At 39.0% G+C, this 12,028-nt stretch overlaps 1 protein-coding gene across 1 annotated transcript in view; it reads right to left on the bottom strand.

The window, feature by feature from the left end:
- Positions 1 to 1,228: 1,228 nt before the first annotated feature.
- Positions 1,229 to 12,028, bottom strand: part of ESRP2 (epithelial splicing regulatory protein 2) — a gene marked incomplete at its 5' end in the record, with an annotated part of 45,340 nt that continues 34,540 nt past the window's right edge. Inside the window, 2 exon segments of the mRNA XM_010083414.1 lie at positions 1,229 to 2,601; positions 5,562 to 5,673. Of these exon segments, the coding sequence (XP_010081716.1) occupies positions 5,584 to 5,673 (90 nt within the window).

Genomic DNA, 12,028 nt, shown 5'->3' with positions numbered 1-12,028 from the left:
ATCCCAGTTCCATTTACTAGTTTCCACCATCTGATTCTAGACCAAGATTAAACAGCAGTTAGTGATCGCTCATCTTTTTTAACGGAGAGCTAGATCCAGACTTTGCACGTGGCAGAATCTGCTCCTGATTTCAGTGCATGTGAGCACAGGCCGGCATTGAGAAGTGAAACTGCCGTCACTGCTGACTACGCCATAAAGGTGTTACAGAGCAAGGGGAACGTGCACATCTAAACCACACTGAGGGGTTGCTCACGTGCTCCATTCCAGCCCTGCTCAGCTTGCCAACAGAAGGAGCTGGAAAGAGACTAGACGTTTTTAGTAGGTTAAGCATCATTTTAGCTAACAGATAACAGCCTGTAAGGAACTTGGGGTGAAGAAAAAATGTTAACAACTGATTGCAAAGCCATACCCAAGAGATGACCAGCTGGACCATGGCAGAACATGGACTGGGAGCTACGTGGCATAGCTACTGTAGTGCTCAGGATGAAGACTCCCAACATTTTTAAAAGAGAGAAGCTTTCTCCTCAAAGGCACAATGAGAATGTTAATTATAACTATAGGAAACACAATGGCTTATATAGTGGTGCAGTCCTCACTTTTAAAGTAATTTAAGTAGTAAAGATTTTTGGTGGTCTTCACCAAGACAAATCTTGGAAACAGATTAATGCAAACAGTCCCACTTTAAAATAATGAAAAAACTTTCTCTCCAGTCCCACCTGGATGGTTTTAATGATGAAGTGGCATCTGGCAGGGATGCTTCCCACTAAAGAGGAACAAGCCTTATTACCTTAACACATTTTCCCCCTGCCCCTCTATTTTTTACTACAGAAAGGTTGTCCGGCTCCATCGTGACATAAACAAGCATTCTGGGTTACACAGAAAAGGGAATGACCCATTTAAATCCAGACATGAACACAATTTCAGGTTCAATACTTCCTTATCTCTGGCACCAGAACCAGAGAACTAAGCACATAAACAGTTACATCACATTGCCTAAAAAGTGTTTCACTACAAGAAAAATATGTATTGTGCATATTTCTGGCTTACTAGTATGTGCAAAATTAAAAAAAAAAAAAACACACCACACACCACTCTCGCAAGGTACGTATGCTTACCTAAATCTAGGAGAAAGAGAAAAATGAGTAAAAGGTAATTTATCAGAGAATGATGCCCTGTGACGACACATTAAAACAAAGCACAAGTTACTTTCAAAAGCCAATACACATCATAAGCATCTCTTTTATTTGTTGTAATATAAAGAAGCATACATCATTCAGTTCTTTTAAGTACAACTCAAATTGTACTCTAACAAAAAAGATCAATTCAGACATCCATGAACATGTCACAACAGGATTAATTACATTTTGCTCTGCTGGTATTGCACTTGGAATGGTTTTGAAGTAAGGCACAGTAAAAACAAAGTCATTTAGTGCTTCTACAGCAGATGTCTTTTTTTAAACACATGCTACATAACGTAAAAGTACTTCTAGCTTATGTATATACACACATGGGGAAAAAAAAGCATGCACTAGAGGATTTAGGTTTCAACATGTCTTGTTTCATAATATACAAATAAAGTAGTTTAAAGATGTAAACAAATTGCATGCACATAAACTAGAGCAAAATCTTTAACACAGTATCTGAAAGCTATTATGCTTAAATAAAAAAATATAACTTATTAGTACTCAGGTTTATGTGCCGTTTTTGTCCTGTAGAGATTACAAGTTTGGGGCTGGGAGCAGGGAGTTATGGGTGGGCAGGGAGGATTTTTCTGGTTTTGCTGTTGTTTTTATTTTTTTGCTTTACATGTTGGCAGCAGTAGGTTGGTAAAAGAGACAAATATGGCTTTTGCAAAACAATGTAAAATGAAAACAATGAGAAAGCACAATTGCATTCGGGTCCAGCATCCTGTTATTTTCCAGTCAAGAACAAAACAAAACAAATCAATATGATCTACGCTTTGAATTGGGAAAGCTATGCATTCCAAAAGACCTTTTTCTAAAGACACTTAAACTCTACAAAAACCAGACACTTTGTAAAGCGCAAACTCTTAAAAACTAAACACAGAAGAATCTGAATGGCTCAAGCTTTGCTTTCCACTTCAAACACTACTGAACAGGTTTCTCCCATGGCTGCGATAGCTGAAGTGCTATTAGACTGTCTTCAGAATTAACTAGATGCCAGGAGGGGGTTTGTTTATTTTTAAACAAGTACATTAGAAATTAAGTAAATTACCTGCATAATTTTTGGTTTCACTTTCTCTTTGGCATGGGATACGCCTTTTTCAAATTAAATACAGGACACGTACCACTCTATGTTCCAACATACGATGCTGAAAAGGCACATTTGCTGCTGCCTGGGTGGCAAGGGAAGACTTCTTAGTTTGCAAAAGGCACGGTGTTCCGTGCGACATTCTTTCCCCATCCCCCAAAGAGTGTTTAGTTAGACCAGGTACAGTTGTACACAGCGGCTTCCCAGGAGCTGTCCGTTTTTCTCAGCCACTGCTTTCTGAGCTTGATCCAGGCTTGGAAAAGTCACCAATGCCTCTCCACTGGGCTGGCCACTAAAGTTGTAAAGTATGAGGATGGAATCTGCATGGAGCTGCAATGGCACAAGAAGACAAAAGATAAAAACCCATTAAGACCAGAGGCCACATCTGGACATTTGGTTTTTCACGCTGTGCATCTGCTTTACTCCACTCCTGTGTCTGTGGCAGGATGATTCTGGATGTGAGAACAGGAAGGAGAAAGGACCGAAGATTAAAAGCTTGACCTGGAGAACAGAAGCAGCTCTTATTCTGCTGCTGTGCTGAACAGAATGATGTAGACATAATTCCATGCAATTAATTTGCTAGAGAAGTAATTCAGATTGAATGTTGACAAGAAAAGAAAGACTTAGATGTTAATAAAGGGTAAATGGAGCAAGAAAGTCCAGGCATTCAGTGAATAATTCTTGTACAATGTGGACTCCTGGCCAAGTGACAAAGGCTGTAAGACATGTGAACACTCTCACACAAAGTTTAAAAAAAAAAAAATTTAGAAAGTTGTATGAGAGTTCTGTGTTGAGGGGATGAGCTGAACTTAACACAGGTATACAATGCAAGAAAAATTGTTCAGTAAAACAAAGTAAAATTTGGTGCAGTCAAACTGAATTAAAGAAACCTTTACTGCAATTTTAACAAGGCTAAGAAAAAAGCAGGATAGCAAATGAGATTATTTAGTCATTGGAGTTGATTTACTTTGGAGTGCATTTACTCTCGTGAGTTCTTAAATGGCAGTTTCAAAACGCTGGGTTTAAAGCAGACATCTCTGTCTGCCCGACGGGACCCCAGTAATTTCTCACAACGCACTGGAAGTCCTTCCCGGCTACGTTCGGAAGCCCTATTTGTTGGAAGGAAATGGATCTCAGCAAAGTTTCAAAACCAAAGTTTTGAAGGTTGAAGGATCAAAAGCTCAGCCCACAGGATTAGTTTGTTGGAGAAATCAGTGCCAGGTAAAACATATAGTCTATGCTGGAAACCCAACCATTTTTTGGAATATTAACCCTATTCAAGTTAAGTTCATGCGACATGTGTCCTCATGATTTTATAAAAGGTTGAAACATTCAAGAGTTTCACTTTTTGTAGAATTTGTGTGCCTGGTATACTGCAAGAAACATCAGACCTCTCAGTTATTACCAGCAGCAGTTTCTGAAGAGTTTTACATTCAAACATATGGAAGTAAAGCAAGTACATGCCAGACCTTCCCTCACTCAAACACTTAGCAGTCAGTAAAAGTATTGTTAAGATACAAGCAACAGTACACTTCAGAAACTAAAAGCATGTCTAAGGCATTTACAGACTTCGTATCATTTCTCCTCAGAGATCTATGGTTAGTCAAGAAACGGCATGCAGAAAGAAAACCAAAAGACAAATAAAACATCATGTCTGAGGCCCAGGTCAGGCTGGGAAGCAATCTTGGTTTATTTCAGAATAACCCTGTGCTCAAGGAGAAAGCTGTACAGTTTGGGTTGAGCTGAAAGATGGGTTGCTCTAAACCAGCTCTTTGTGGTTAATCCATATGGGATCGAGTCTTGTAGCACATCATTCCTGCATGCAAGTTTAGTATTGCAGTTCAGTCAGCTGAAAACACACGGAGCACAGTTAGACCTATGAGCATGAGGAGAGTTTTAAAAAGTAGAGCAGCCTTGGTGTAATACCAGGGTAAGGATCTAGAAATTCATGTTATAAGGGTTGCACAGCAAGTTAGCAGAGAAGTCTACACATTCAGCAAGCAAAATAATTAAAAGGGTTAAATAAAACCCTTCCGTTTCATTAAGACACACCAGTTTTAAGTTCTTATTTATATAGATTTATAGATAGAAAAAGAATTCATGTACCTATATATTTTTAAAAATATAGATTCTAATCCATACAAAGCTTTTTTTTCTGGATGTTTTGTTCTAAAAAGAGTAGTATCCATATGATACTACTTTGGACTGCTTAGAATTCAGGATGAGCTGCCCCACAAATTATTTTCTACTTAAAGACTGTTTCCAGAAACATAGCAGAACCCTATCACTGATTTGGTTTTCCAGTTAAGCTGGGTAAAACAAGAGAGTCAAACAGATTGTCCAAGGTCACATAAATATGGAAATGCTCAGAGTAACAACGGGTGTTCCTCTGTACACCACCAGACCACACAGTCTCTAGTCTGTCATCTCCTTAGCAGATCTAACAGTGTCAGGAGAAACCAACCAATCTGAAAACAACTGAGCTGATGGTGATTATGTGAAGGTAGCTTTATCTATGAAGGTGCTTCTATCAAGGCATGGTATTTGATTGACATTTTTTGTACTTAAAGTTTTGTGTGGGGGTTTTTTTTGTTGTTGTTTGTTTGTTTAAGGAGAAAACAATGTAGTAACCTAAAATGTAAATAGACTGTAATAGTATTGGGAAGTCATGAACTCCACATAGGTCACATTAAGCATTATGTGTTAGTGCCAAAACCGCAGGGAAGTTTACCATTAGCAAATTTAGTTAGTTGCATTAGAAAGCCACTATACCAAAGAAACCTCTCCTAAAAAAAAAAAAGTTGACATTGCATTAAGGAGATCAAGAAACAGAGAAATTAATCTCTAGACAGCTATATGATACCAAAAGGAGAAAGCCAGAGGTTGGAAGGTTTTGCACACACATTTTTATGCACTTTGTAGCCATATCAAGAAAAAAAAAATCATCCTCTACCATTATGTTAAAAAGAAAAAAAAAAAAAAGAAATGGACTGAAAGCTTCACATGAGATACAGACACTAACAAACCCTTCTGGAAGTCAGACACACCATCTGAGCAGCACCAGGCAATCACACTACCTCCACCACTGCTATCCCATCGCAGCTACAGATCACAATTGGCCTGTTTCCTTGGGTTAGTTGATTTTTTAATAGGACAAAAGCAGAAAGACTAAAGCGAGGATCCCAACGCAAGCTAAGAAGAGGAAAAAGCGGTAAACAAAAAACTCCGTATCACCAAGCCCTTCATCCCATTCACCCCTGGAGACCCAGTTTCTGCCAGTCGCATCTTACCTTCTTCAGAAGTTACAAAGAGTTACAAACAGACCCACTCTTTCGGTGCTTGTAACACACTCCTTGCTTGATCGCTCAGCTGAATAAGGCCATTGTAGTCATCGGGTGCATACTACAGTACAAGTGTGATATATGATAATCAGCAAGAGAAGGAACAGTTCTGGTACAGCAAGCCACACAGATGATCATTTGCAACCATAATTAAGAGCATCAGCTATAATAACTGGCAGGAGACAGTGGATTTGACAGACACTAATTTTATGCAAGGTAAAAAAAAAAAATAATAAAAAAAAATCAACTGAATTACCAGATGTAGAAGTAGATTTAAAGTAAACACGTGGGGAATATTCTAAATTGTGTATTTGGACTGCTCCTTATCAAGGAAGGGAAATAGTTCAGACCATGAAGTGCTCCTTTTTTCCTTCTACTCATGAGACAGCAGCATCAGGTAACAAAACTTAAAAGTTTGCATAATCATGCTTCCAGTAATGGCTCTCACTGGACTGATGAGCATCTTCCAGCGTGCATCTTGAAGTGGGGGATTAGAAGAAGCGTATGGATCTCATTCAGATCTTTTATGCAGTTATGGAAATAACTGGCAGCTTCTCTAGGGTAGAGTGATAAATACTTCAGCTCCATAGAATGTGTTACATAGACTACACCAGGGTAGTTAAACAAAAACAATGTGCCAGCATAAATGCACTTGAGAGATAAAATAGCATTTATGCTAGTATATTTCCATATAGGAAAAAGAAATAAACTATACACTAACTGCATCATGATAGGTTTGTAGCAAAAGACTATTAGAATAGTGACTGTACAGTGCAGTCACACCAATAAATTCAAACAACATGGCATGTGGATCGGATCTAAGATATACTTGAGATCCTGAATCTGAACAGTAATCATCCATACTATCGGAGGGCCTGGTATAAATATGAAATCTCTAATCAGAAAACAGATCTTGGGAAATCTGAAACATTGTTATGTATCTATCTCATAATCTTTCCAAAATTACATGTCCTGGAAAGGGACTAAGCATACCTGCACATGCTACAAAGACTACTGGAGTGGCTCCTGTAATCCAGAAGACAAAATGTTTATCATAACTGGGTTTATTGAATATCCTTTCAGGGGCAAGGAGAGTTTCCCGTCTCACCCAAAGAGGCTGTTTTGCATGAACATTTTAGAGGATTGCCAAATGCACATAACGTAGACATCTACGCTGCCTTCCTTTGACACTTCTATAATAGAAAAAGTCTCCTGCCAGCTTAGGGAGAAAAAGGTCTTATGTTTGGGCATACAGGACATGTTGTATCCATCCAAAGTGAAGTTGAAAAGAAAAAAACCAACCATCACAGTATACGCCTTCCACAGAGAATAATAACCAAGAGCCCAGAGAACATAAAAGAAAAGAACCTCCCAGGATTTTACTACTGAATTCTAGCCACCTTCACATCTAGACCCATGCCATTAAGTAAAAGACAAATATAAGAAGTATTTTCTAGATAGTCTCTGCCAGGGCAACCAGACCGTGCAAATATTAGATTTATCAGTTCCCAGACCTGCCCTTGAAGCAAATCTACAAAATGTGAGTTTACTCTTTGAAAGGAATGTCTCAAGATAGTACATACTTTAGATTATCAGTAGATGTACAGTAGGTAAAGGTCTATAGTCTCTTGTGAGGGACAGTGTTTAAAAGGTTACACTTGAAATGCATAAACAATGAGGGAAACATGAAAGTAGGAAAACTACCCTGCACAGAAGTATCATAGTTGTCAGAGTTTAGGCGTAAAGAAAGAAAGAGAGAAAGAAAGCAAGAAAGAAAAGAAAAAGAAAAAAAATCAAAATACTTAGCAATAGAAGCAACTTCTAATCACAAGGATAGGTAAGAGACTGCAGTTAATTAAAACAGAAGTTGTGGAACAGTAAACTCTTCAAACTTACAGATTTCAAAAAGCAGTACTGCAAACCAAGCTAGGAAACAAAGTGAGGGAATTCTTATTCCCTGCGAATGAAATGGAAACTACCCTAACTAGCCTGAGGAAGTACATGATCATGAGTATCTCTGATTCTGTCCGTTTCAGAAACCCACAATAACAAAACAAAACCATCCAACCACACAGGATAAAATGTAAAGCCAAGGGCAAACCTATGAGCTCATTGCTCAAAATGGAAATACAGTTCTGCTAGCTTCACCTGCAATGCAGTAGGCAAAACTCTGCTTCCATTTAGATTTGAAAAATTCCGCCTAGTGGTTTAAACCCCCAATATAACCAGTTGCAAGTTCACTGAGCTAGATTCCACAAGTTTGTTTCCTGTATGAATGTTATTGAGATATGAGACAGTATGACAATACTGAGATAATATGACACCACTTCATGTTGTATTTTCAAATACCGACCCTTAGCGCACAAGTAACTGGTAAGAAGTTACCAAACACTGCAACAGTTCCCCTTAAATTTAAGTGAAATGAAATTAAAAGCAGACCTCACTCAGTGCCTCCACTACCCTCCTCTTATCCCACTATCCTCTCCTTCCCACCTTCCTTGCTCCTCTGTGAACCAAAATCCAGCCTCTTTCCTCAGAGGTGCCCAGGGGCTTCCACTTTCAGTACGTCAACAGTAGCATTAAAATACAGCAGTCTACTGGAATGGAACAGTAGCAAATGTTGCTTTTTAAGCCATTACTTAATCTATGAAATACAATCTTTATCAAAGTTTTCCTTCATCTCGTCCTAGTAAATTGGATGCTCTCAGCTAATGAAATGGGGAGATCTGTTTCCTAGAATGATTGAAGGAGAATGAAGAAATAAATTCAGACAATAAAGCAATTTATCTTTTTGCCTCGAAGCAGCCATCAAGAAGTCTAGCTTAGTCTAGTAAGGAAGATTGCACAGAATACCACTGCTAAATGAAGAGCTCCATTAGAAAGTTCAGCCTCAGATAGTGAGGACATCAAGGAATGGTTCTCAGCACACGCTCTGGAGCTATACTGACTTCATCCAGGGATCAGAGATAGGAGATAGGATCAGGAAAGATGGAAACTAAATATGGAAACTAGGTATGGGGTAAGGTTTGCAGTTAGAACCTAACCTAGGGGAAGGAAGGAAAGCAGAACCTTCAGAAGTGGTTACTGAGATTCTGGGGTCAGCAATTAGCTCTATGGCAGGCTGCAAGATGGCGGGAAGAATACACATACATACTGGGGACAAAATCCCCAGCTGACTGGAACAGAGATTGCATTGATAATGAAGAATGGTGCTTCCTGTTCCCTACGCTCTTCTTGTTGTTATCCCCCTGTGACAGTGGAGACTTGTATAGCTTAAGACATGTCTGTTAATAATGGAAAAATGATGTTTCCTGAAGGACATGTTGTTTCTTTACAGAATCAGGAGTACATCAGTATAAAGTAAATACCATTCTAGGTATTAACATTTGAAATGGCAGAGCTATTTCAACTCATATATATTAAATAACACTTATTAAATAACGTACTACAATAGACTATACAATAATAATAAGTGGCAGATGTATATTAAATAACATGAACTCCTGTCTCCTGAAGGAGATGACCATTTCTGACCAACAACTACCTTCAGTATGGTAGCATCTCCCCGACAGACTATCCGCCATGCTTACTGCAGTGCAGAGCTTTTTAAGATGACAGGAATCAGAGACAGACTGGTTAATAAAGAGGTAGTACACTACACTCTCTCCTTGTATATGTGGTGTTTTTTTTTTCTTCAAGCTATTTTATTTCTTTCAGAAATACCTGCTATGTTGAGGGGAATATGGGACTGCTCTTGTCTGCTCACAGACTGTGCACAGATTTAACCAGGTCACTAACCAGCGAGACATTGATTTCCATTTCATTGTTGCAGTTTCTACAGTGGACATTCAAAGATCAGTCTAAAACAGCATATGCAAAGCAATCTACAGAAAAAAAAAATCCATTACTAAAAACAAAATTAAAATTTGAAAGTATAGTTAGACATGCTCCAACTAGGAAAAAACCAAGGGGAAGTGGGGAGAGAGAGAGAAAAAAAAAAAAAAAAAAAAAAAAAGGAAGACACCATAGGCAAAATGGCCATTTCAGGTTTGCAACTGCAATTCTAGCCTAAACTACCAATAAACTCTATCACAGAACAGTTCCCAAAAGTAAGAAATACAGGTCTCAGACTTAGGAAAAAAGTCTAGATAAAGTAAGCCAGGAACATAGAACCAGATTTGATGACTAGGTAACTGCAATCTTTGGCACAAGAGTCAGGGGAAATACCTTAAAGTGGCTTTGCCACTGAAGTATACACATTGTACCTTCACAGCGCCGACAAAGCACCAGCAACCACCTGAATGCTCTGGGGAGCAGGTGCCGCCTGAATGTTTTGTGAGACAGATGGCAAAATACGTTGTGCCTGTTCCCAGAAATACAGCCTGAAGATGGTGCCACTTTATTCCCTTGCTTCAAGCAGGGGAGGCAGCAGACTGAAACAGTAACCGCTAGATTACTAGTCCCAGTCTCACAGATGCCTTCTCCACACAGGCAACATTTCCAGGTGGAAGATAAATCCAGGAATAAAGCAAAACAAACAGCATACTCGATTCCAAGTGCATGGGGGTGAGCATATAATAATGGCTATATTGCCAGAAAACTTCAAATAGCAGCCAGTGGGAATCCCTCCGCTACCGCTTCCTCTTTCCCCTCCTTTCCCTAGCCAGAAGGTGCTGTGCCTGGAATCGGCACACAGACCGATGGGGTATCCCTCTCAGGCTACCAAGTGTCCAATTTCAAAAGGAACCCACAGGAAACAGAGAATACTTCTTTGTTTAAGCACCTATTTTGGAGAAAAAACCTAATCCCTAAAAAGTCTGTAACAATGAAGCCCGCTGTCCTGATACAAGAGAGAAATGTTGTTAATGCCCTTGGAATTTAGCCATGCATCCACTTCCCTCCCTTAGTGCTGTTTTAAGCACAAGCCACCCTCCTCCAACAATGGAGCCTTGAATTCTGGGTCTCTGAAGACATGGAGGATTAATATACTGCAAAAGCTCTTTCTATCTGCAGATTAAAGGCACCTAAACCCAGCACAGGTTAAAGAACAGTATTTAATTCAAGCTTCTCCTACATAAAAACATGTATACAAACAAGTCCCTACATTTCCATCTTAGCCTTTTTCAGCAAATTCAGGAGAATTTAAATAAAGCCCAGATGGCAACTGTGGCCCCTAAATCTTAGTCTTCTGCTAGTTTATTTTTTTCACTAGTTCTGAATGAACCATACCGCTATACTTACACAAAACTTACCTAAACAGCAGATCTGCTGTCTAAGAACTAATCCACACGGGCTTCTTCAGGCAGACAGGAGTTCACTTTACATTCATGCCAAGCTCCAAGAAACTGGGCAACTACTACTAACTGCATGCTGAATCCTAGCTACGACGACAGTTGTTAACTAGCTTTTGGTCAGCTAAACCCACTGGCACAGTTAAATTGCATCTACTTGTACATAAACCTAACAGTTCATGTCAGAATACCAGCTCTGTCAATGTTAGCGACAAACCTGCCTTCTCACAAAAAAAAAAAAAAAAAGTCATTCTTTGGAAACTAGAAATATTCCCCATTGATTCATTTAGTGGCTAAGAGTGAAATCCATAGAGGATTCAGCTAGTAAATAAAGAAAAATACTTTTTAATGAAAAATTCTGTTCTGATATGCACAAACAACTTCACATTAAACCATCGCTCGACTACTACACTTGTTCCTTCCTTCTTTACTTCTCTCACTGCTTCTACAGCTGCAGAGAGTGATGGCCCAACATAAAACTGAGAAGTCTGTTGCATGTAATTCCTAATTTTGCACCACTTCTTCCTTAAACTTTTCCCCATAGGACCTGAAACTTTTTTTTTCTTAATTCTATAAGGGTCTCTTCATAATCACCCAGTTTTCCAATTACAAGGGAAGTTTCCCATAAACATCACAAATCACCTACTTCAACACGATGTGCAAAGATCAGCACCTGCTGAGCAGCTGGTGTTTAGCACTTGGCAGAGCAACTCCTGTCATCCCAGTGTCCTATCTGAATTGCACAGTGGGCTTTTTTGTTGCTGTGGTTTTGTTTGGTCGGTTGGTTGGTTTTTTGGGGGCGTGTTGTTGTTTTAAGTATCCTTTAGCTATCTATCTAGTATACAACTGTAGTCAAATCAATAGCCCTGTTGCATTACAGTATGACTAAAAAGCAGTTTAACGTGAATGACTGAACCGGAGAGTACTACTGTTAGCTCTTTTGAAGATTACAGTACACTACAATGTTATACAGAAAGGTGATGGGGAAAACGACCATCTCCAAGATTTACTATTAAAATTCTTCACAGATTTTTCAAGATTGTTTAATGCAAGATACATTAAACACATGCAAGCTGGAAGGAATTTTCAACAGCCAAACCAAGAAAGAAGAACTATAAGAAATCA

This window comes from Pterocles gutturalis, unplaced genomic scaffold (assembly GCF_000699245.1).
Source record: "Pterocles gutturalis isolate BGI_N339 unplaced genomic scaffold, ASM69924v1 scaffold40500, whole genome shotgun sequence".
Taxonomy (NCBI): domain Eukaryota; kingdom Metazoa; phylum Chordata; class Aves; order Pterocliformes; family Pteroclidae; genus Pterocles; species Pterocles gutturalis.
The sequence above is the reverse complement of the archived record's forward strand: the minus strand, read 5'-3'. Positions and strand labels throughout refer to the sequence as shown.